At 39.3% G+C, this 27,155-nt stretch overlaps 1 protein-coding gene across 9 annotated transcripts in view; it reads right to left on the bottom strand.

Annotated features, from left to right (window-relative positions):
* SH3KBP1 (SH3 domain containing kinase binding protein 1) overlaps nt 1-27,155 on the bottom strand; it is a 235,511-nt gene that overhangs the window by 56,527 nt on the left and 151,829 nt on the right. For 8 of the 9 annotated variants that reach the window (XM_054821679.1, XM_054821688.1, XM_054821732.1 and 5 more), the window contains one exon: nt 7,140-7,215. In XM_054821679.1, coding sequence (XP_054677654.1) covers nt 7,140-7,215 — 76 coding nt within the window. Of the gene's footprint in view, nt 1-7,139; nt 7,216-21,985; nt 22,066-27,155 lie in introns of those variants that run through there. The other variant, XM_054821748.1, reaches the window with a different exon arrangement.

Here is a 27,155-nt window from a genome sequence, read left to right as displayed (position 1 = left end):
CACTGAACAAGCAGCCAGCACACGTGCATGTGAAGGGTTGCTGTTTGTAAGCACAATCAGCCTGAGAAATGAGACAGTACTAACGGGGAAGAGGAAAGGTCTTCTCCAGTTCACACACTGCCACTCAGAAATGGCATGAATTTTATGTGGCACTGGTTCAAGTAAATAAGAATTTCTTAGGCTTCACAGATCTATTTTCCTGAACACCAAAATTTAAATTTATCCATGATCATTAGCAGTTGGTTTTCTGGCCCTTCCCTGTACTGAGTCTGGCTGGGATAGAATTAATTTTCTTCACAGCAGCCCGCATGGTGCCACGTTTTGGATTTGTGACTAAAACGGCACAGGTAACACACCAGTGTTTGGGCTCTGGCCGAGCAGTACCTGCAGAACTCCAAGGCTGCCTCTTCCTCCCCTACTCTGGCCCTCAGCAAGTAGGCCGGGGGGTTGGCAAGAAGCTGGGAGGGGACACAGCCAGGACAGCTGACCCAAGCCAAGCAAAGGAATATTCCGTGCCATCCCACCTCCTGCTCAGCAATAAGAAAGGGTGGGCTTGGGAGGTGTTGGTCTGGGAGGTAGCCATGGCTTGGAGACCAGCTGGGCATTGGCCTACTTGTGGTAGATGGTGAATGATTGCTTTTGCGTCACCTCTTTTTTTCTTCTTTCATTCACTTATTAAACTGTCTTTATCCATGAGTTTTCTGGCTTTTGCTCCCCTATTCTCTCCCTTATGGGGGAGCAAGTGGCTGGGTGCAACTTAGCTGCTGGCTGGGGTCAACCCACCATACCCCCTCTGATGTCTCTGAACAAAGAAGAGCTAGATGAAGACAATGAACAAATCTTTGAAAAAAATATGAACAAGGGGAAAATAAGCCTCTTTCACTGTTTCTGAGAGCAGGGAACACTGTCAAATAAACATTTGGCAACATTGCCAAATGACTGGGCATGTGAGAACCACCACGTCACAAAGATTTTGGGCGATGAAAGAGGTGTCTAACTGCTAGTTTACTCCATTCTGGAGGAAGGGTTTGGATCTCTTTTCATGGACCCAGCTAGGATGTTTCACCTGCTCACTATCTTATCTTCAAGACAGTATAATAACATTTTATGTAAAAGCTGGTGGAAAGTTGACACATACTGACTTAGGTCGGGTAGATGCAGAGCAGCATGTAAGAGAAACATGGCATTCAGCACATTTTTACACTGCAGCGTGTACGCTCTCTTAAATAACTGTGGAGGGTTTTTCTTCCTATTCTGAGAGTATCCACATCCTGAAAAACAGCTTTGCTGAATAGTAGATTCAGGGAATTAGTATAGAGATGATGTAGATATAATACTGTACTAAAGAAGCTGAGTGCTGCATACTCAGGCAAGTCTCTGGTTACTGGAAACAGGCTTAGCACCTCTTTTTTGGGATACAGAACAAAAGCCAGGCTGGGTTCTTGGAGGCTAACACCACCTGGGCCCAAGGAGGATCATTCCTGAGTATCCATTCTCAAGTACATAAGTCATTCCTCCATTCACTATATAATCTATACACTGTATAATATCAAGATTAGATGGGAAGCCAAGCACAACGCACAGCTAATCAAAAGAGAACACCCACTATACCACAGTAACGGTACTATTCTGAAAGGATGCCAGCGGTGCAGCTCTTGCCCAAGGCATGGATGAATCCCACATGTTTCAGGTTAAAGAATGCTTTGAACAACAAGTGTCTCCAGGGTGCTCATGTCTCCTGAATCCTGTAACAGGCAATCCTCCCTTAGGTTCCCCTGGCTATTTGAAGACTGTAAATTTGAATCATCCTTCAAGATGAAGACCCTGACAGACAAGAGTGGAGAGAAGGTTGTGGTTTCAGCATCTGAAAAAGTCAGTTTCCCTTTCTTCTTTCTTTTTTAAGCTTTTCCTCTAAAAGTATGTGTCAATGCAGATCTCACAGTAAGCAGCTGTCAAAAGTAGCAAGACTTTAACCAAAGAACTCGTAGTCTTTGACACGTAGCAAATGGCTATGCATCTTCACTTTCTAGTTCTGATGTCAAGAACTCTGTTCTCTCATGACCTGTCTGCTTTCCCCACCAAGCTCTTACCTTTTTTTTTTTTAAAAAAAAATATCCAGATAGCAGAGAAACAAGGAATTAAACTAGAGGAAAATGTCAAAAAACAGATCTTAAGCTCAGCCAAATGCTGATGCAGTTCATAAAGAGCCAGGAGAAAATCTTGCGAGAGGCACCAGAGGGAGCTGGGGAAGGCTCATGACTGCCCCATGCTCTGAAGGCTGGCACAAAAATACAGGGTGAAGGCACAGCCGTGGAAAAAATTCATGATTTATGTACAGTAGGAGTCTGGACTCCTTGAGCGCGATTCGCACTGACTTACACTAAATCAATACATTCCTCTGCCTAACAAGGACCCTGTGGATCACACTGCAACAGAGCTAGGTCTCATCAACACGGAGAGGTTTGGAACAATGTAAGTGACTGGACAAAGCCAGCTTTCAAACTTCTCCTACAGGAATGGCAGACCAACATGATTTAAGTAAGTAAAAGCAAAGCCAACAGGACTCAAAATAATACGAACCTTTAAAATCAGATTAATAAAAGCAGAGACGAATCTTATAGGTTATGTCATTTTGGTACTAAAATTGTCCTTACTTAACAGAGCACAATACCACAAGAGGATGTACAAGCACTTCATTTCAACAGTTATGTTTAAATAGGAAGGAAGAAAAGATAAAAGGAAATTCTATTTTCAGACACATCACTGTAAAGACCACAATGGAACTTGCTGAATTTGGGTGTTTTCCAAGTGTAAAACCCCCCACCAAAAAACTAAAGGTCAAAATAATATATCCTGTTACAAGCTTGGTAAATAGACTTAAGCCAAATTAAAGTTTCAAACTGAGATACCACTATTAAGCATCCCTCAACTGCAGATGATAAATCTCATGTTTACATTTGACATCCAAGGCTGGGTTTATACATCACAGATGGTTCTTCCAGAAGCCTCTCTTTTTACCTCTGACCTGAAGACATTTTAAAAATATACCCACTAATAAACCCCCAACAGCAGACATCTTGAAAACAGTAAGGGAGGAGAAAAGATTATATTCATGAGCTTTTCAATCCTCATTTTTTAATTCAACAATAATTCACTCTGTCAGACCACAGAGTCTCTCCCTGCAAACTCACAGCTCCTCCCAAGCAAAGGGGAACGACCTGCCATAGGCAATGGACACTGCTCAGGGAACTGAGCAAGCAGAAAACCTTACAGCATATCTTACAACTCAAACAGGCTGGATCTAATGCAGGATGTTTAACTTCTGGCCCGACATATTCTGAACTGAGAGGACTTGGGCTAGGTATAATCCCATTTGAAAATATGTACCCTTGGCTACATTCTGTGCTTTTTGAACTATACTGTTCCAACTAGATTAGGTACAACGACGACACAACAATAAGCATCTTCTCTGCCCACATCCCTCTTAGTCCTGGAAGGAAGAACAAAGCCATTGCTAGATTCTCTGATAGACCCCAAGAGCCCAGGGCACCATGCAATTCCCCTTCCCAGAAGGGGAAGCTCAGAAGTTGGAAGAAAAAGCAGCAGCAAATAACTAGATATTCATCACAAGTGGTCTGTCACTGCCCACACTTCATTGAGGAAGAAGTCTCAGAACCATCCTAAACACTACGAAGGGACTATACTCTAAAAAGAACTGGATGTTTTATGGGGGTAGTTAACATGCACCTTTCTTCAGCACCTTATGTCCCACAGTGTGTCCTGAGTTTCAAAATGTGACCAATTTGATACAGTCTCAAGCCCCCCCAAAAAATTGTTGCCTCAAAGACAGAGAACAATAGCAAGAGAAAGCCTTCCTACAGAATATAGCTGCTTCATTACCTAGGCTATTGCAAGTACTATATTTCACCCACAGAATTCAGTGTTCAATATGTATTTACAATTACAGTGTAAAGCACTGATTTCAATGTATAGACCTTCTATATGACTTGGGGTCCTGCAGTACTATAGTAGGTGAATTTGTTTGTTTGTGTTTTGAAAGACCAGTTAAATATTATACTGCTCAAACCAGAACTGAGCAAACTCCATTTACAGTATCAGTGGACTCTGTTCACTTTAAAAGCATGCCTCTTCTATTTGTTCTGCCAGGCTCTTAGGATGAGCTGTGACATTCAAGACAGCAGTCCACAGACAAACACAGCTTCAAGCTTAAATTTCACAGGGGACAGTGACTCTGGAATTTGCTTTTCCTCTTAGGCCAGGATGACACAATTTCCTCCTCTTACCTCTGCTGCTGCTTCCTTTTTGTTAGGTAAGAACTGTTCCATCCCATGGCAAGATTTCCTCCATCTCAGGTAACCTAACCACTGGCCTGGATTCACCCTTCTAACTTTTCAGAAATTGATTATTTATTTATTTAATAATAAAACAAACAACAAACCTGTATAGTTGATTTTTGAGGTTTGAATATTTCCCTCTTGATGAACTCTAAATCATATACCAATCACTATGGACACAAACAGTAATACTAAGTAAGAAAACAAGGAGCATTAAAGTAGCATTCCTTGAGCTTAAGCTTCCTCTCTTTAACTATCACTCATAAAATGTTTCTGAAATGGAAAAAAATGTACAAAATCTACTGAAAAATTACATCGTTGCTACCAAAACCACAAGCCAGATGAAAAAACTCAAACACTACATTCATCAGAATTTGGGTTTACTATTAACTGCTACACTCCAGACTCATAAATGGATTGCACTAGTAAATATTTTCACAGAACTTCACGAGATTCCAACTGTCAGAACACCACCTCATCAAACAAAACATAGAAACAGAAATAATTAGAGGCCCATTAATCTAGATTCAGCTACTCTTTATACCTTCTACCATCATGCAAAAAGGTTAGCTGCTTGCTAGGATTTTGGTATTCCTATCATGCAATAGGTTAACACAAATTGTAAATAGTCAGTGAGTGCAGTAATCAAATTAAGTGCTGTGGTCAATGCATTCTGTGACTTACTGCCTTTGCTGGTTTGTTGTCTGCTTATTTATATTCAATTTTTGCAATCTCAGTAATCTGCAATAGCTCTCAGTCATTGTGGATTTTTTGCTTTGCTAAATTTTAGAATCCAACAGAGTCACTTAAAAATTTGTATGTATTTTCTACAATATAGCCTTTTCACCGCAAGCCACTTAAACTAAAAGCAAGCTACTTCATAGAAAAAATAATATAGCTCACCTAAGACATAGAATTATAAACACACATGCATGCATGTGCCATCCCAGATAAGTGAGAGAGATGGAAATTCAACAGCAGAATAATTCCTCTATAAGTCTAGGCACCCACAAACCTAAACCAAACAGCTCTCCCCTCTTCAAAGATGCTTTCCTTCATTCCTGAAAGGTTAGTCAAGTTTTCTCTTTCCTGAGCAAGAACAGAGATGCCAAAAATTCTACTGAGGCCCCAGAGATTCCACGAAAGACAAAATGTCTAAATAATAAAGTTTAGGTAAAATTCATAGAACATGCAAAGATACTGTGCAAATAAGTAGCCCACCCTTCTCATCAGTTCTGGCAAAAGGGATGTTGAATGATGTTTGCACACAGGCATGGTGAAAATAGATGGCAACAGAAGAAAAGGCATGCCCAAGGGAAATAACAAAAAGGTGAACGAAGAACCAACCAGAGCCCAAAAGTGTAGATGGAGAAGTGTCTCTGTGTCAACCAGAGCTCAGTGTGTCACTGTAGAAGGTACAGTTCTCTAACCATTGTTCAGAAAGTTTCCACATTCATTTATAAGTGGTAAAAGTATGAAACCCCAGTACCCTGGGATGCGAATTAGTGAGCAGTTTCAGCTGTCAGAAGTATGAGCTGATGTGGAAAGAGGCAGCTGTCTCCCAGCCTGGCTTACCACACAAGGGTTAGTGCTGCCGGTGGGAAAGCCGATGGGACCATCCCTTCTCATGGCACCTGCACTCAGGTCAGCCTCACCTGCTCAAGCTGCAGGTTGGGAAAGGTAATTCCCAAACACATTCATTCCAGAGCCCTGCTCTACATTACCAGTTTGCACATTTTTCAGTATTTCAAGTTCTCATTTCCTAAGGGCAACTGCGTTCTTGCAGTACTTCCCATGAACAGCCTTGTTTCACAAGGGGAACAAGATAAGAGGATGCAGCAAGTCAATTAGTGTGGTGCAGCTAATGGACAACAGCTCACTAAAAGTAGTTTTAAGCTGCTTTTGCAACTCTGAGCTGAAAACATGTGGTAAACCAGGTCATAATCGTACACTTCTCTTGGACAGCCCGTGTTCTGCTGCTCCAGATGCTTGCCTTCCTGTGTCTGTATGTGTTTTAGTGCTGAGACAAAATGTTATCTGCTAACTATCTAAAAGAAAGAAGAAGGACTATGCAAGAGTTAAGAACTCAACAGTTTATATTACACTCAATTTCTTTTCTAAGTTATGGCTATGTTCTTTTCCTTCTTATTCTTTTCTACCAGAATCCAGAACATTTAGTTGTCATTTATATAAATAAAACCAAAAGTTATTTGGTAAGCTAGCTACTATGCCTCCCTAGAACAGCACTGAGACCTGCCTAAAAGATTTAATTATTACTTTTTGTTTACTAAGCATTGAAATGTCAAAAACAGAACTGGAGTTCTTTGACACTGTTCATTTCCCATACAAGCTATACCACCCACACGGATTATTTCTGCTACATAAAGAAAGAAAAAAGAGGAAAAAAGCAAGGGTACTTACAATCAGAGGTATTTTTCTATGACCTACCTACAAGTTACAGCCTGAAGTTGGATCTTATTCAACTCTGATTAATTCCAAAGCACCCTCAAGGCTGAAAGCTGATCACGTAACTTAATTTGATTTTTGATGGCAGAAAACTCGAGGTAGGATTATCAGAGCAAAAATAATTCAGAGGATTCTGTGAAACAAAGCATTCTGTCTATGTACCACCTACTCAAAGTTTATCCTAAATATATCTATCTCCATCCTCACTTTTCATATATACAGGATACTCTTTTAGCCAAAATCAGAGAAAAGTGTTCAGCTTGCTTCTAAGAGGCTTAATAGCACAAAGTGCAAAGAAGAAAAAACTATGAAACCTACTTTTTGTTCTGCTGTCCACTTCTATTTTTGTTGGCTCCTGAGTTGCTGTGGCTGGAGGTAATTTCTTCCCAACACTCTGAAAAAAAAAAATTATTCTCCTTTAAAATTTGCAGGTTCAGTTAAAAGCTGGACAAGATCAAAAATTGCAACGGAAATACAAAATATAGGAGTAGAAAAAGGACAGTAAAGAAACAGAGGCAAATTATACTTAGGTTTGTCTGTGGGGGTTTTGCTAGCTTTTTTAAAAAATGATAAAGAATTCAAAAAATGTGACTTTCACATTGTCCCTTTTAAAAAATGGTTACTAACATTTTTCAACAGCAACCCCTCAACACAGTTTCAGGGAAGACTCATTGAAGTTTCACTGGTGGACTGAATATGCAATGAAATTATTTAAGGAAAGGTGCTATTCAGTACCAAAAGTAAAACTGAAAGAAGAGTGGGGGAAAAAAACCCCTTGACTTCTGGCCATACAAGGAGTATCATTTCAGTCATTCTAGATCGAGTGTGATTTTTAAGTTGACAACATTTCTTTAAATGGTTGTCATTTTTATTTATTTTGAGGAAAAATAACTAATTTACAGAGGAGTACTACAATAAGCAATAATCAGCCTCAGACAGGTAAGCTGAAAGAACAGTAAACAAACATTATCTGCCCCCAACAAAATAAAAGAAAATTGGTCATATTCTTTAGGTATCTTCACCAATTACTATATGCATGCTAATCCTTTCTCTCACTCAGCTTTTCTCCCTATCAAGAACGCTGTCTAGCTTTAAAATCCCAGCCATGTGTAGTTGAGGACATAAATGTAATTATTACTTGTTTATATAGATATGAGTACTTAAAAGCCCTAGCTGTAGTTCAACATCCTTTTCTGGTAAGGTATGCATAAACTCCACAAAACCTCCTCCATACTCCAGTGACCTTCTGAGTAAAAGCTAAAAGACGAGAGCTAAGATTTAGTCTTGAAGGCACTGAGGACCTCTTGGGGACCATGAGGAAAACACTGGTTAATATGAGAAGCAATAGGAGTACAACACTTCAAGCAGTTGAAAATTTTTCAAGGTGTATAAGGAATATGAAGAGCTCCTATTAGTCATTTTGTACACTAACTGTGTCAACATTTATCTATGAAAAGGAGTTAAATGCACACGCAAGGATTTTAGGCTGGCAAAAAGAGCACCTCTGGAAGAGAGGTAGTTTTGAGAGTTCCACACAAGATAGTCATTGAGTTTGTGTTGACAAATAAGACAACCCATGAATTGCAATACCCACAAGTGTCCTGTTGCAACTTAACTCGCAGGTGGCAACAGAAACAACTGACCTGACGAGATCTGCAACTCTTACAATCCAGAACTGCTGGGGAAGACAGATCAACAACAAAACTACAGAACCTCCCAACTTTTTTGTTGAAGTGGAAATGAGAGATGAGAAGCATTACCTGAAGCAGCGGTTAGGGAGGTAACAGAAATACAGGAGATGATGAAATCCTGCACATCAGGAGAAGGGAAAACTAAGACAAGAGCATGACCTGGCTGTCTGAAGAAGCTAAAAGTCAAGAAAGATGATGATGAAGAGCAGACTCTAAGATCTAGCTGGAAAGCAGTGAAAATTGTACTGGAAGAGCTATAATGAAGAATTTGAAGCTACCGGGCATTCACACAGATAAAAGCACATCTTGCCTTCAAGATGAAAGCAAGACTGGGAAGACAACTTTTGGTTCAGAGGCAAACAGAGCAGTTCAACATAGCTGCACATCTCAGTACATGCTCCTTCATGATCAAACTTTTATTCACAGTTCTGTTTCATAAAATGGTTTGGAAAGTGATGAGAGCCCATACTCTAAACTGCACTGCTACTTAACTCAGAAAGAAATGCTTACTAAAGGAACATCAAAAAACTTTTAATTTAGGGGAGGTTTTCTTTTTTTAAAGAATAAATTGTTATTCAAGAACAATTAATTAAAGGAAAGCATTTGGTAATCGCTTTATCATACATGAATCATTGATCTTATGCCATGAAACCAAAACCCGGATAAACCCACAACAAGCTAAAATTTAACAAGCTAAAAATTACAGCAAAAGAATCATGAACAAAGAGGAAGAAACTAGTGTATCCCAGTGGGAAGGGTATGCTGCAATGTAATTTCTTACTTTGTAGAAGTAGATGCAAGTGCAATGCTTGAAAACGTTAATTCACCTGCTCATTCAGAACAAATGCCCCTGCAGGTGATAGATCACCATGGGGAACGAACTTCCTCCTTGGGAACGAAAAAGAGAATACCATCCAAACAAGGCTGTTCTTTTGTTGGGAGCTAGGAGCCAGGACGGAAAGCAGTCTTTGCACGAGTTGCAATTTGTTCAGGAAAGAAGGTAAAAAGCCCAGAGAGTGGCTGAAGACATGACTCTTTTTGCACATTTAGAAATAGCCTGAGCAAAGAAACGAGAAACTGGACTCCTGACAGGTCTACTGATAGATGAAAAGTAGTGCAAAACTGGGTATAGCACATGGAATGTGCTGAAAAATCACAGTGACCTACAAGATCCAAAGATCATTTATTGTGGAACGAGCAAAATTGTCCCAGAATTCTGCGATGAGGAGAGGATGGAATGGTTATATCTACTAGGAGAATACAGAAAGTCGTAATTAAAATAATTTAAACAAGGCTTGCCCAGAACCGACTCCAGTGAGGAGGGACACCTGAAGTTGTTGTGGGGACAGGGAGAGGAGAAGAAAAGTGGAACTGGCATTCTTTAATTGTAAGAGGACTGCACTCAAGGATTTATAGGGGTGGCACAAGCACCACTGACAGGAAAAAAGAAAAAAAAATTGATAAGCCATGCAAATCTGGTTTCAGGTGGATCTGCGCTACCAAGATGTTTTACTTTTCCTGTAAAATGGTAATAAAGGAGGGGTTTTTTAAATTATGATTTATTTATGTTTACAATTGGTCTATACTGATCCACACAATTGCATGGAAACATTTCTTACTATTTTCTGAAAATACCTCCATGAAACTTGTTATAGTACAAATTTTTTCATTAGGAAACACGCAAGATCAGCTTTCCTCACTAAGAGACACTGAATCCTCTATGACCTGTTAAGTCTGATGGTTCTGCTTTAACAGGATAAAACCTCAAGTACAGCTAAGATCTCTGTGCTGGGAGTCCCAGATCAAGTAATATTATCACAGTTACCAATTTTTCTGACAAGAAAAGAGAAACGGGAGACAGATACATCTCCTCCCATATGAGCCAGAAACTTTCCCTCTGACTCGCCAACTGTTCTACATCACTTATACTCCCACACAGGTCAAGTATCTACCAAATTTACTAGCGGCTAGGAGAATCAAGCAAGCTCAACTTGCTGATTCAACGTATATCTCCATTACATAGACTTTTCTTCTCAGGGACTAGTTACTATAGGGTATTTTGGTCTCTTCTCCAGTTGAAGGCCCAGCATAATTTATCAAAATCTCCTTCACTTCTGAAAAAGGAAATATGGGAGCAAAGAACACTCTAACTGGGTTGAACTGAAGATTTCAGTATAATTCTTTCTCCTCCTCTGTTCTTCCTTTATGTACGTAGAAGGTAAATTCAGTAAAAAACGGCCTCCAAGCCCTTCTAGACACATTGATCTATGCCACAAAATACTGATATACAGCTCCAGCTTTCACATTACGTAGTCTTTTACCCGCTTCATTCTTATCTATCAGGCTCAATATTCCCAAGAAGCAAGCAGATCTTACCCCTTTGGGACACAGGAACAAAACCATATTTAGAACTTGAAGGACTTTTTGGGAATCTCAACACTCCAAATCCAAGAGCAGGATCCTCAACCCTGCCAGCATCCCCTGACATGTCCCAGCATGAACTCTATTTACCTAATTCTATCATTTTATCAATAATGTTTACAATAAAAAGTCACATATAGCACGAACTCGAAGGTCCATAATGACACCCTTCTTGCAGTGTCCTAATTGCGAGGTTACAAAGACAAGTGATGTTCTGCATTTCCTCTCTGGCCCTGTATATCTTGAATTCTTGGCTGCAGAATGGTTTCAGCACCAGCAAATTCATATACATAGCATATTCAAAGGCACTCCTGAAGAATACTGTTCCAGTTCCCTTCTATACTCGTCCTTCTCCTCCGGTATGCTGATTACCATAAATCTCATTTCTAGATGGTGGCCGTCAGCCTTGTTCTCCACTTACATTTCTTTGCAGATATCACTCTGACTTGCTTAGCCCTGTCACAAAAGAAATGTGGTGGAAACAGAGTTCGTATTTCCTGACTCCAAGCCTAGGTTGACTCCCAACACGCAACAGAGCATAGCAACAAAACAGGCAGAATCTTGATCCCACTGTTTCTACAAGGCGAGTATAATTAGATTATTTGGCTGTCAGACACAAATCCCCCTAATCGCCTGACAAGAGACTCCTAAGGATGAAAGAGGATAAAGTGCCCTCTTGCTGCAGAAACAGCTGATAAAAGCATGAATAATGACCATGATTTGGTGTACAGATATTCAGAGGGATGAGACAGATTTAGCAGCAACCTGCCAGTATTAATGCTTGGGTTTATGAAGCCAACGGAAGGATAGTCTAGCATTAAATAACAGGTTCAGTTAGCAGAAGGGGCCTTGATGGCAATTTAGTACACTGCAAATCCCTATCACTGCAGACCAGTTTCCTCTGATACTGAACTAACAGTGATTACAAAAGTTGTTGAGGTGGCACACAAAGTCATGTGAATGAGGTCATGGTACAATCTAAACAGTTTCATTTCCTTTCATTTATGTATTTTGGCTCAGCTGCAATCCCTGTAACAGCAGAGAACAACACGAGAGAAGCAGAGCACGTAACAGGCAGTACAAAAGTCAGCTTTTCTCACTTGAGGGCACTACGACCCTTCCCTACGACTATTCAACCCTGATGAGAGGAAGAAACGTAGACCTGTAATCAAGTTTCCTCCTTCAGGATATTTTAAAATTGTATTTCAGGGTTTTACGTTGTTGTTGAAAACTGACTTGTATATTTACTTTTGTTATTCAGGTTTTGTGGCTATAGAACATTTAATCTGAAAATGCAAATTGCAGTGTCACTTGTGTACCAGCTAGGTCCATACAGAAGATTTTGTTATACTTCTTTGCACTAAAGGAACATACTTATCCTTTGACTCTCCTTTAACAAATATAGACTTCTCAAAGCAACAGCTTATTTACTCCGGAATAAGGAAAAAAAGATTTACTCAGCATCAGTATTTATTCTGGAAAGTGTATTGAGGTCTTTACCCTAGATAAAATATTTTGGAACTGCTATTTGAAATGTAACTCCATCAAGATATTCTTATGGAACACATCAGACATTAAAGAATTCATAAAAAAGGCTGTATGAGCTGGAAATGCTAATGTTTTTAAGCATAACATCATTTGTCAGTTTGAATAGTAAAAACATAACAATATGCACTGATGTTTTATACAGGGAGGAAAAGATGGTTACGTATCTTGAAAACTTTTAGAATTTCAGAAAACCTCAATGATTAGGTCAGGGGAAAAAATGTGTCATGTTTCTTTCATAATACTTCCTTTTGACATTCATCTAGTATTTTTGAATGTGGTTTTTTTTTATGCATGAAAATTTTTTTATCTATAGGTTTACGTGCAAATCCAAGGCCACTATTAGTGATGATATAAAAACTGCATTCTTTAATGTACCTTTGAGAGTCCATTTTGTAACAGAACATTTTTTCATAAAGAAGCAGAAATGGTCACTAGATTCTTCTAGCTCTGGATGAACAGAAGCATAAACAAGCTTCTCACTGACCATGTATAATGCTGGAGTGTTGAGGGGGGAGCCAAATTTTTTTTCTAATATGCTTCAAGTGCCTAAGGAACATCATCAAGTCCTTTATCCGTCCTACTTGGTCTACCTTAAATTAAAAAAAAAAAAAATTGAAAGAGTCTAAATATAAAAACCTCAAAGGCTTTCAGATGTCAAAATGCCCTTACTCTGTCAGAGACAAAATAAGAGAAATGTCCAGGATTTCAGTTTTTCCCATGATACCAACATTCAACTCCACATAAAGTACTTTCTGTGACAGCATGATCAAGTATTGCTATCCTGGGGTTTCCCAAAAGGACAGAGTTAACACTTTTCCTACCTACCATTTTCCTACCCTTCAAAAAGGGTAATGGGAATTTCAAGAAACTTTCACAGAAAAGACCAAAAACTATGTAGGGAAAGTGTGATTAAGCACTCGCCTGCACATTTGATTGCCTCAGTCATCTACACTAGTTTCTTCCTCTGTACCTACTTTCTACCCAGCTGTGCTTTGGTAGAAATAGCATTCATATGCTCCTGAATTACAATTATTAATAATTTGTAATACCATCTGGATAGGTACATCTACCCAATGCACGCCCAGCTAATACAGAGAGCCCCAGTTGCCCAAGCTGCACACATTTCTACTGACATCGTCTGTGAGGACATTCCCACCACAATGCCTGGTAATTTCCTTAAAACTAGGTTAGGTGAATGAATGGGACAGGAAACAAGTGTTCATCAAGTCCTCAATTACAACCAGACTGTCGCAAGCACAGGCAAGAAAAATCCTTTTTATTCCCCTGTTCCTAGTTAACTCTGAGTATGAGCAGGGAGACAGAATGTCTCATAATTGGTGTCTCACAGGTATCTCATGATTCACTTGCTGTGATCAAGAGAGAGGGAACAGCCTGGTTGCTGCCCAAGCCCACCCACCAAAGGTGGCCATGTCCCTGAGGAGCCACCCTTGGCTGTGGATTCCTGCCACCACTCCTCCCCTCTGCTGTGACATTAGCATATCTGCAAGGGGAAAGGACGGAACTGATCCATGTTAAAAAGTATTGCAGAGGGGAAGGAAGAACAAAAGAGAGTTTTAATGCTATCTGCTTCACTAAAGAGCTGCACAAACATTCGGGTAGAACTGAGGCAGAAAAATTTATGGTCATAGGGGTAAGGTGCAACTCTCAGTTGCAGCGCTCATTTAAACCAGCTTAAGCTCGTTGGGAAAGCACGGTGAACATTTCACAGTGTGCTTTAATAATTCCTGGGGCCAGCATATCACATTTTGACCATGCTCAGGGCAACCCAAGGAAAGATTGCAGTAGTGCTGGCCTTTACATCATTCAAAAAATGAAATATGAATGACACTCAGGCACTCAGCTCTACATACCAGATGATACCTGAATGGGCACCCTGACCACAGGATCAGACGTGGCACACACCCACAGAACTTTTTTAGTGAGATGTTTGGCAAATATTTCACAGAATGCAGACAACAAAGCAATTAAAGTATTTTTAAATTTCATATTATAGTTTCTTTGCACACAGTCAAGCTTCTACTGGACGATCTGAAAATAACGGATTTTCACACTAAGTTCATATTCCAGCAGACTTTAAGTGCAGTTTTTCCAACTGATGTCTATACTAGATGACTTTTGGACCTGGATGAACATAGGCCTTCTGAATTACAGCATAACTTTGTAAAGAAATAAATCCTTTTTTTCTTTTGAAGAAGATTTTACTTGTGAAAGGTTTTACCCTTCTACAGCAAGGTTGCAAACCTCTGTATTTAGGCACTGTGAAAGACATATGAACTGCTGGCACCTTAACTCTCTCTGTCTAGACAAAATCAACAAATCTCTAAATAACAGATGTCCCTCCAAATAAAATCCTGGTCTTACAAAGCAAAAGAGCCAAGCCTCCATCCCACTGGAGCTCCTTGAAAATGAACATCATTTTAGCCATCAGTGTGACTCTTACCACAATTAACAAGTTTGGACAAAGTAGACAAGTTGTCTGAAGTCAACAGCGAAGAGGTGGAGGCCCTGTAACTGTTCATGAACAGCAGACCTCTGGGAACCGGCTGCTATGCCAGCACTGCTTTAGAGAAAAGCAACGTTCAAGTAGTCAACAAGTATACCCTGCTGGAATGTTAAAGGCTTTTGGAATTAGGATGCATATGCAGGAAAACTAAAGGTATCTGGGGGAAAAATGTTTTCTAGTGTTCAGACAGAAACCGCTACATTTTTACCAAATACAAAAGTTACTTCTTGAATGCAAAAAAAAAAAAAAAAGAAATGGGGACAAAAAAAGCATGTCAGTCTAAATCCTACTATGATACTCTAATTCTCATTCCAGAGAGTGGTAAATAAGTTGTGAGTACATTACACCACATTCAGTTCACTTGGTGCCCTAGAAATAGAGTACTGAGTGTCAGAGCATCTTACAACTGCTGTATCTGTCATACACTGTCATGGCACTGGAATCCAAGCAGACAAGCAAGTAGGAAAGTAAACAACGCAAAGGAAAGAGCACAGAGGTCCCCAAACAGGGGAAATTTTAGAACAAAACATGATTTTGCTGGGGCTTTCTTTTCTGATTCATCACAGATGCTTATTCTTCTGATGTACTTCTTTTTTACAGTTGAAAAAAAGAAGCAAAACTACCTCTTCTCATCAGTTAAACTGCTTAAACTACATCAAGCCGGAGAACAAATGCTTTGAATACTTAAGCAATACTCATGCTTGTTTGGATTAAAAACTGTTTTATTTTTCGAAATAACTGTAACTTCTGAAATATTTAATAAAAGAAGTTACAGGTGCTTTACTTAATTACATCAAAAAGTATTTGGAAATCACATAAAGAGAAGACCTAGAAAATCACTTACCGGGATAGTCAAGGAACGATTTATGTGGTTCTGAATGTTCATGGCAAACTAAAGACAGAATGGCAAGCCTGTACTACCTTTGGCATACCACTGTGAAGGTAATTACATACAGCAGAAAAGGGAGGGAAAAAGAAAGACCAGGATGATTTAATTAATGTACGTCCACATTCCTTGATGGCTCAGAGTTTGTTACTCCTTCACATTTTATTTGATAACAATTATATGTGTCCGTCCCCCCCCCCCCCCCAACCAGGAAAAAGTTCTTTAAAAGAAAAAGAAAGAATGAATAAGAAACAAAGATCAGAGTAGTAAAGTCCTTTGGTAGAGTTTCCAGGTGTGTATTTTTTAGGAGAAAGCACTAGGTGCTGCAATTAAACTTATATTACTGTTTTTATCTTGTGTTAATTAAATTTTATCTAATACATTATTCACAATTACTTATTATTTTCATGATCATTTAGCATGATTTATTAGCCATTCAAAAGCTATGAGATCTTAAAACGTAGACCCTCGCTTCTGCTGTGTTATAACTACATCTGAGTCTATCACATTTTACATGTAATCTGGTTACACTTCTCAGTACAATGGCATTCAGCTGGTTTTGTCACTGTGATGTAAACCAACAATATGTTGTCATTCTGAACTAGTTATTTGAGATGGAGTTCATTTCACTTAAACATCGTCTATGAGCCAGATGTGTACATGCCCTTTTAGCATGTCATTCATCTGGACTTCTCCTTTGGGATAAGAAAGGTCATGTCCTAATAATGCCTTTTAGTTTACAGACTGTGAAGAAACCTTGAAACATCATAGACATCTAAATTCAGTCAACAGAATCCCATGATAAGTTGCTAATTTTAAGTATGTTAGTTGTGTAGTCCATGCATATTACCTGCCAGGACAGCAGCCAGCTAATTTATCTATAGAGCTATCTTTATCTATCTATATCTATCTATCTATATGTGTCTATCTACCTCTATCTATCTATCTATCTATCTATATCTGTCTATAGAGCTATCAATAAATCTATAAATCCAGCTATCTAATCAATAAATACTGGTGTTACAGCAACACAATGCTGTCTTTATGCAAGTCCAGCACGATCTTTTCTGCTTTGCATGTCCAAATCACAGCAATTTTCATTAAAACACACAAATAAAAAAGTTGCTGGTCCTGGCTCCTGAAGAAGATTCAAATTGTAACCTAAGTACACACTAAAAACTAAAACTGACATGTAGATTAAAAGGAGGTTACTGTTCATCCTTTTTTTAAAAAAGATTAACTTGGATATGTAACCAATTAAAAGACAGGAAACAAAAGGCAGGATTTCATCATGGTGACCAGTGGAGTCCTTCAGGTATCTAGATCAAGGCTCTTGTTTTTTGCATGTTCACAGATGACCCAGAAACAAGGAAAGACCAAAATGCAGTTCAGAGAGAAACAAAATTACACATTTGGAAGAAAAATTTCTTTCTTTAGACAGAAATTATGAGCTTTGAAACACATAGCTGTTAATACTTTGAAAAGGAATAAAGAACAATGGAAAGCGCTATCAAAATGCTGTATAAATCCATCCAACACCTAGATCATTGTGTGCGGTCCTCACCTCCTTTCCCTCTCACACATAACCCACCTAGTCCCCAACGGAACTGGAAAAAGAAAAGTCACCAAGAATGATCAAACCTCATCCTGGGAAATAAAAGATGCACACAGGTGATTTTACACAAGTCTATGAAAATCAGGAGGAGCATTGAGAAGGTGGTTAGGGAGGACTCACTCATTATCTCTTCCAGTAATAAAAATTAAGGGCTATCAGATTAAATTAGCAGGTACCACATTCAAAACAAACAAAGGGAGGTAACTCCTTCCCACAACGTGTGATCCAGCTGAGTGGAACTCTTTCACTGGAGTCACAGATGCTGATACGTTACGTGCAATGAAAAGGTGACTACCCAATTTGATGAAGGAAAAAAAAATCCATTAGGGTTATTAAACACAAAGTTCAAAATGACTAAAGGCTGTGAAGACTCACTGCAGGAATTTCTCTGTATTTTCACTCTGTTTTCACACTCTTCCCTAGCCTTCCAGTATTGACCTCTGTTTGGAGGCACGATACCAGCCCAGGCACAATTCTGATCTGAACTACAGATGTCTCAGGATCTTCCAATTTCCTGGAAATCTCATTCTTTAACATATGGAAATAGAATATTGAATACGGTACACTTTGAAAAGTAAATCTAAATAAAGCAAGGTGACATAAAACCAAAGTGATAACACAAGGGAAACTTCAAAGGATTACTCCAACTCCTCTCTCCCCCCAAAAGTTATCAAACAATTTTTTTCAGTTAAAAAGAAAATAAAACCATAGGGAGAACAAAGATATCTGGAGAAAACAATAGAAAACTTTTCAAAATTATAAAGCAGTAACTCTTACAGGTTAATTTAAATCCTCTGACTTGTAAGCCACTACAGAAATTTTCATGAAAATGCTTCATGGCATATATGTCTGTCTTCCTGGGCCATCTTTTGTAGTTCCCACAAAAGCAGAGAAACACACTATAAGTTATTTTCTCTGAGAAAGTGCTACAGATTTAAGATGTCTTCAGATGCACAATATTTCAATATTTCAGTGTATGAATACACACTGCTGCCTCAGCCATGATACTGATGTTTATACTAAGCTGTAACTGTTTATATCCTCCACATTCAGGTAATTTATATTTTTGCATTAAAAGGAGAGTCCCAAACCTTCATAGTGGGGAAGACATCTAATTAGAGACACTGTTTCAGAGATTCCTAACTTCCCATTTACAACTACAAAACATCTCTTCAGCAATTTCAGACTGCTTAAATGGAAAATTACTTTAGTTCTTGTTTCCAGCTTTTGAGCTCTATTAAGAAATGACCTGAGCCAGCACCAAATGTCCCATCCGGCTAGCCATGCACTAAAACTACCAGGTGTTTAGCAGACCACCAGCAGTCTACAAACCACAGATGAAGAATATCTTCATTAGCGTTATGCACGTCACCAGAGAAATATGTGCTATCTCAAATAATGGTCAAAGAAATCAGTAGGTAAAATACACAATGCAAAATTTTTGTTTTAACTTCTTGTATGGAAAAGGGGGTAGGAACAAAACCAGGAATGAGTATGAACAGTGAAATGTCATTTTCATTAAAACTCTGGGTAGCTTGGAGAGCAGAAGAGTGCACATTTTGTTTTTTACATCACTATTCTCCACAGTTAAACCTGTTTTACCACAGGTGAGTTCAGACTCCACAGCTTTGTAAAATGGTATTTTGACAAATTCTTAAAATTTCAAATTATGGACAGGGAGGGGAGTGGAGAGGTTTTTTTTCTACTGATATGCTTGATGAGCTGGACAGGAGAGAAACCTATGTGTCTTAAATCGCATGCTTTATAACATTTATATTTCTGTAAAGTTTGGAATCCTGATAGTTGATGCTGTCAGGCTGTCAGTTTCAAACGATTAATGAACTAAAAATCTGCCTTCCTAAAAGGTTAACGATGAGAAAGCAAATGTAAGAGTTTAGATTAGGTAGATGCTGCTGAAACAAATGGAGGAAGACATACTAGAATCACTGATGAGTAAAAACACTTTAGCAAATGAAATTAAAAAAAAAAAAAAGGCAGCAAATACACAATGAAACCTACGCAGCACGCTCCCACCTGGCTCAGCTCAAAGCGCTGAAAGCGTGCACATCAAAAGGAGCTGTATGAACAAGCTCATTTTCTTTCTTCCTCAAGCTGCAGATTCGCAATGCTAGAAGGTGCTTTTATAACAGAATTAAGTATTTTTTGGAGCAGATAAGTTGTCTTTCTTCCCTGCTTTATTTATTTTTCGTTTTCCACTTTTACTGACTGTGGCTCACAAGAATGTAAAGGATCATGTCCCCCTGCAACCCCTCTTGCCAGGAATTTCATTTGCAGGTTGCAATTCACAATGAATTTCTATCTCCTGTAGGAAGAATCCTTTGGTCAGTCTGCACCGAGTGAATGAAATTCCTTCCGACTCTCCCAGGAGAACCATGCCTGTCTAGATTGCCCTTGGTAACTAGCATGATCCAGATTCTACCATCCAGCTTAGAAACTGCTGTTATGAAACCTCTCTCCTTTACAAAAATTAATGAACCTCACAACTGCTACATGGATCTCCACTGCCTTTTGCAGCAGTAACGAAAGCAGTGCAGCTATGTTCATCTCCCCCCCGCAAAAAATAATCTAGGAAAACAATAAGCAGGGAATGGCTCTTCTGTGATATCTTTGTTTTTAAAGTGGCAACAATACTTCTTTGCTCTTTTGTAAAATTTGTGATGCTGACAACAAACTGCCAAGTAGCTGTTCAATTAATCATATTTTTCAAATTCAATGATTTAAAAAAACCAGACTAAACCTATACTGTCACACAGGTAGTCCTAGACTTAGTGCCGACAACAAATATTTCTTCCATTTTGGCATTATATGTCCTCTTTTCTCCTCAGATTACCCTTCATTTTAATTTTTTAGTGGGTTGTTGTTTTTTTTCCCCACCTTGCATCACTGAAATCAGGACAGAAGTTATTGAGGCAAATCAGGGAGGTATTTTTAATTTGAAGTCTTACAGGGAAAACCACAGAGCAACAAGTGGCAAAGCAAAATGCATTAGCATCTCCATCCAGTTCTCTTTCAACTGACTGGAATTTCATCTCTTTTCCTTGAATGAAGCTTTGAAGCTTGGAACACAAATGGAAAATGACTAACATCATGCGCTTTAGCTTTTCTTTTCAGCAAGTGCTTTAGGTACAGAGGCTGCTGCAGAAGAAACTGTCAGCTGTACATATGGAGGTCTACTGCTCTTTGGGTGGCCAGTGTGTGGCAACTAGCCCAGGGCCAGCAGAAAGCAGGCACCAGCAGCCCGTACTTGGCTACTAGTTGCTGTTGCATCAGGACTTCCTCCCCAGGAACACAGTCCCCTCTCCCCCTCCTTGGTTTTTATTGGGAAGTTTTTACGAAGCACTTAGTCAACTAACCGTAATAATGTAAGTTCATGCCCATAGTCTTTAAGAACTATTTTAGAAACACAAAATGCTACTGACCTCCTATAGAAACACATGCAAAAAGGAGTTAGAAAGGCATTTTAGGAATTGGCCTACAGACTTTTTATTCCACTGAGTGCCTGGCTGGTCTATGATACTTTTGCACTATTCCTTTCCTCCTTTCTTTTCTTTTTTTAAGGCAGAAAAAACAGATAGACACATGGCACATTTTAAGAGAAAAAGCAACTCAGAAAACTTGCAGCTTCATTTCTGCACACAGCTTACTGACTTTAGCTGTGAAAAGCCAAAGTCGAGAGAAATTTACATTTTTCTACTAAAAGTCCCCAAAGTATCTGCAAATCATTAAACAGCTTACTTGGTGTCTCTCCATTCAGCTTTCTATAAAATTTTACAAGCATCAGTTGACTCCAGTTTTCCTTGCTGTTTCTTGAAGGAAAGGACAATTTCCACTGAGAGTTTAAATTTTATTATCCCAATATAATTTTCTCCAAAAATCATTCGTATCAGTTTTCTTCATTTGTACAAAAGATGCCAAATGTCACCTCACTCAGAAGAGGAATTAGTAAAGCTCCTCCTCTTTTTCTGCCAAAAAGAAGAAGTGCAGTTTTACTAGTGCATTTGGGAAGGAAAAAAAGGGGGGGGATGAATTTTTGTTTACTAAGCAAACATATGAAAGAGCGACACATCCTAAAGACTGTGCAACTAGTCCTGTGTAACTGTAAAGTTACATTAGTCTTTAGAGTAAAAAAATTGAAACCAAATCATATAGAAATAAAAAACATCTGTGCAAGTTTAATGGCCAAACAGTCTGAAAGGAAAAAAAATTAAGCTAAACAGAGCCAGGACAGAATATGTTTTCACACAAAAGTAACCCCCTCTTCTAATATGGTCCTCTCTAGCAGAAACGGACTTCAGGATCCCCAGCACTCTTTTTCCTTCTTGCCTTTTTACCTACCCAGCATCTACAAAGTGTGCAGAAGAAACGAAGAATCCCATGCTCTGCAGAATATATATATTACGATACAGTTTTAAACAGTCACACAAACTTCCCCCCCACGACTAATTATAAAAGAAATACCTCCTCTCCCATTGCGAAGCCAAGCTGCCTTTCAGCAGCTCGAAGTGTCCAAGAGCAGCCCTGGAGTCCTGCCCCTTCCTTGCATGAGCTCAGCTCAGCGAGAGCGGGAGCCCAGCCCTGACACTGACTCACACTCCGGGCCATCCCGGGGAAACAAAGGTTCCACTTGTTTATTTCACAGGAAATCTGGAGCTTTTCCTACCTCTGCTCACTCACAGGAAGAAGTTTCCTCTCCTTTCCCAAGCCAGTCTAGTCTCTCCTGGCTTCTTGAGACCAACAGCTAGGAAAGGCAACGTGAGCGAGGATGTACAGACTTTTTGTGAACAGCCCAGACAGAAAGTCTTGCAAATAACTCTACAGGAAAATGACCTTATGACAAATTCGCAGTGTATTGATCTCTCTCTTAAAAACAAAAAAAAAACAAACCCAAAAACCCAAACAAACAAACAAAAAGATGACATTTCATGTCATTGATGCCTTTGTTTCAGCTTTTGTTTTTTTAAAGAAAGATGATCAAGAAACTGAAACATCATAAGATAATGCTCTGTTCCATGAAAAATCTATGCTAGTTTTGGCTGGGATAGAATTAATTTTCTCCATAGTAGCTAGTACAGGGCTGTGTTTTGGATTTGTGCTGCAAACAGCGTTGCTAACACAGGGATGTTTTCGTTACTGCTGAGCAGTGCTCACACAGAGCCAAGGCCTTTGCTGCTTCTCACCCCACCCCACCAGCGAGTAGCCTGGGGGTGCACAAGGAGCTGGGAGGGGACACAGCCAGGAGAGCTGACCCCAACTGACCAAAGGGATATCCCATACCATATGACATCATGCTCAGCATGTAAAGCTGGGGGAAGAAGAAGGAAGCAGGGGGATGTTGGGAGTGATGGCGTTTGTCTTCCCAAGTCCCCGTTAGGCGTGATGGAGCCCTGCTTTCCTGGGGATGGCCGAACACCTGCCTGCCCATGGGAAGTGGGGAATGAATTCCTTGTCTTGCTTTGCTTGTGTGTGTGGCTTTTGCTTTACCTATTAAACTGTCTTCATCTCAACCCATGAGTTTTATCACTTTTACCCTTCTGATTCTCTCCCCCATCCCACCAGGGGGGAGTGAGTGAGCAGCTGTGTGGGGCTGAGCTGCCGGCTGGGGTTAAACCTCAACAAAATCTTATAAATTCTTAATACTGCCTCCTCACAAACATTCAACTTTAAAATGACTGAAACGGCAGGGGAGAGAAACATGTGATGGGCTTCTCAGATAATCTGGAAGAAATTAAAGATTTATATTTAAGCAAGCCACAGGATACTATACACTCTCAGTTCCATTTGACCTTATGTACTATTCAGTAAGCATTTGCACACAAACACATCTACTCTGGACATACTTAGGGGCACTCAACACACTCCCTATACACACACGGCCCATTCTCTATAGAGGCATTCTCATGGGAGTGCCACCACAATTATGAGATAAGAAAAAAGCCTCTGTACTCATACATTAAACAGATAAAAGCAAAAAAAATTGTTCTCTTTAGTTTTAAGAACCAGTGTAAGAAAGGGCATGATAAACTTAGACAGTATGTAGATTTTAAAGGGGAGGACAATAAATTGTTCAACATGGTTCCTACAAAAAAGAACAAGAAAAAGGTTATTTTGCGGAGCCAAGATATTACAATATATTTTGTGCTACAATAGTGAAATACGAGAACATAGGGAGGATACACAATTTTCTTTACTTGATGCTTTTTTAAAAACCAGTCATCCCCTGGGGATTATTTATATATATTTGGTCCTAATCCAGTTGAGAGGCTTGGATTAGATGATCTCCAAGGTCCCCTTTGGCCTTATACTGAAAGCAAATCACAACCGATCTGAGTAGGACTATCACCGCAAGTACAAATCTCCAGAAAAAATATCAGGATGTTTTAAAGAATGGAAATGAGCAAGAGATGATGGCTCACAGAAAAGGCAACATCTCCTCCAGCAACACTCCCCATGCCTGCACCAGGCTGCAGAACAGGTTCTGGAGTGATTCACAGCAAAGTTTGAAGGCCTACTGAGCCTCTAATCTCCTTCCTGAAGATGTCTGTTTTCCAATCACAAATTATTTTAAAGTTATATTACAATATATCATTAATTCCAGTTCCAGAAAACATACAATTACTGATATTTGTTTTAAGAGAGAATAATAATCTGTAACACATTCATAACTTCTACAATTTTTGAGTACATAAATGTGTAAGTACTACAATCAGGTATGACTTTTTAAAAATAAGTCTTGATTAGGGAAAATTTTAAAAAGGAAACCCGTTCAGAAAAATTCCACAAACTAATCAAGCTAAATAGACAGCAAAACATGAGTGTATACATTTTACTCTTGGTAATTTACAGGTTATATTCACTTTAGTTTACATTCATCAGTCTTTTTAATACCTCAGCAAGCATGAAAGTTATTTATGTGATTTCCAAAGTCACATGGGCTATTTTATTTTTTTGCATAACTGTATTTGTTCTTTTAATTTTTAAAGTTCATGTGTGCTAAGAATATCAAATGTCATTTCATTAGAATTTTTATAATCTTTTCAAAGTTTAAAAAACCTAACAACTCATCAGACATAGATAGTAAAAATCAAAGTTATATTATCCGACAAAATACAACTGAGGCAAGAAAAAAAAATCATTTTACTTAGAAACACTAAAACACAGTTTATAAAGCTGTTTATTCTGAAAGCCTTGATTACACTAATTTAAATCTTTTTACATCAATTTATATCAATTAGATTTTACTTAGGTAGACCTTACTGCTATTATTAGACATCCTCTATTGTATTAATTCGTGAACCAGCTCTCTTGAAGCTCATCAGCAAAAAAGCCAGCTCGCATGTCAGTAATATTACTTTCCAAAGGTTTTTTTTTCTGTACTGAAGTTAAAACATGAGACAAATCCTTCCTAGAAATTCAGTTTATGTCTCCATTAAGTATCTCTGGAACTCAGGAAATCAGTTTTATTTTAAACTATTAAAGAACTGCATTTTGGGTTTTTTAATGATTCTTCTTTTAAAATGCCTGAGGGAGTATCAGGCTTGGTAATGGTACAGACTCGACTGAAATTCAGAGATTTACTGTGATTAGCAAGCTACCGATCATCAGCTGATCCAGAGCAACTTACAACATATATACTTTTATTGTCTCCCTGTTACGAAATAAAATTGCATTAGCTTAAACATACACATCCTGTTTTTCAGACTGAAGTATCCTAAGATTTCCTAATCAAAACCATGATTGAAAAATGAGGAGTATTCCCTCCCAGAGAGCACTCCTCTGAGAAAACTCATGCTGGCAGAAGCCCAGAGCTCTCCCACAGGAGAACAGACCAGATTTTCCATGTTACTTTTAGGAGTAACTTCTGGTACTATCAATACTTCTTACACTACTTCTATTTCTAGATGTTCTTCAAGTAGCTCAAGTCAGGAACGTAAGTTGAAAATGTTTTTGTGCATACTTGATGTGTTCCTTTCATACGGACAAATCTTTTCTGAATAAAGACCAATATTATACCTGTGAAGTCTTGTGGTGCAGACAACAACTATCTTGCATTTATTTAGAGTCCAATAGGTGCTTTATTAAAAACAAAAGCCTAAAACCCATCAAAAGCAGTACAAACCATTGCATGGGTAACCTCCTCCACCCAAAACTGCTAGTGCAGACTGCTGTGAAAGCTGAACCATGTCACCAAGACCTGGACAACTCTGTTCAGGCACCTTGAACGTTTTACAAACCAAAGTGAGAAAACATGAAACCACAGATATCTAATGGGATAGCAGGGAAGGGCAGGGAGTATACAGGAGATCAGGAGACGCTACTCACTCACATAGCATGGTTCAGTGACTCAGCAGAGACTCACTGCCAGCCAAGGTTATCGAATTTGTTCCTCTTTTTAAACTTGATTTTCCATTTCCCGTTCTATTCCTTGGTACCAAGTCCTGCTTAGAGTCAGCCTCCCCAAAAGGGGCATGCTGCTTTTCAACTGTCCCTTATTTCACGAGCCAGCCATATTTTCCCTACCTTTCCTTCTTATTGCTGTGAATTAGTTACTGCAGAAATGGTAACAAGATTCTAAAGAACTTATTTATAATGTCCACAGCACCCTGTGAACATCAGCCACTGTTTGCAAATGTGTGCTATTTTTTTGCATGATGAATCACAGACAAAAATCTTGTTTCCACACTGACTTCAAGGAATGGAAAGTTATACCAGCGAAGGAGTGAGCCCCCACTGCAGGCAGCCTGGCTCTCATGACAACTGCAGACGGGGTCAGGGTCCCTTTTCTCCTGTAGCTTTCCTCACAAGACGGCACCAGAATAAATGGTAAGGGCAGGGATGCCAGACTGTGTCAGACAGCAACTCAAAAGCAAACCACAAATGCTGCTTGAACAGCTGAGTGCTTCCCCCTGTTTCTACACAGAGTTTGACACACTGCTGATGCTTGCCATGAGCGCTGCCATACCCGATGGCTGTCTCCGAATAAATGAACACCAGAAACCTGTGCTTTCAAGTGCAAAGTGCTACCCGCACTTGATACTCACAAGCTCTCTGGCTCAGCGAGCATTTTGAATAGTATTCATATCCAATACCAGGTGGTTTCGCTCGCATCCATTTTTTTCATCATCTCAGGATTTTGAACACTGGCTTCACCATTTCAGTTAGGGGAGCAAGCACCTCCAAAGGCAACGCAGGGGCAAAGTAAGCAGCAGCGAGCCATGCCATACAGAGGCAAGTGCAGAGTGATGCGTGCAGCACCCACAGTCAGTGCTGGCCCCACACCACGGGTGCTGCTGGGCAGTGCTGGAAGAGCTGGGGCACATCATTAGCTGGTTTAGGAATGCCAGGAGGAGCCTCCAACTTGCATCTCTTGAAGATTTCTTTTTAAATGACAACTGAAAATTAAGGGGGAAAATGCTTTCTACAAGCAATGAGGCAGGAATTGACAGCATAGGTGTGGTGAAGATGCGACTGTCAGCACAAGGCTCTCACCATAGGTTCTGGGTCGCTAGCTCTCTGGCTTAAAATAGAAACTCAGACCTTGCAGGCACTCACTCTCAGAGTTTACAAATGTCTGTCTTATTAGAGAGGACAGGTAGACTTAATAATTGACATGAGCTTCTAGCCCTTATAG

Source organism: Grus americana, chromosome 1, assembly GCF_028858705.1.
Source record: "Grus americana isolate bGruAme1 chromosome 1, bGruAme1.mat, whole genome shotgun sequence".
Taxonomy (NCBI): domain Eukaryota; kingdom Metazoa; phylum Chordata; class Aves; order Gruiformes; family Gruidae; genus Grus; species Grus americana.
Note: the sequence above shows the minus strand (reverse complement) of the source record. Positions and strands in the feature narration are given on the sequence as shown.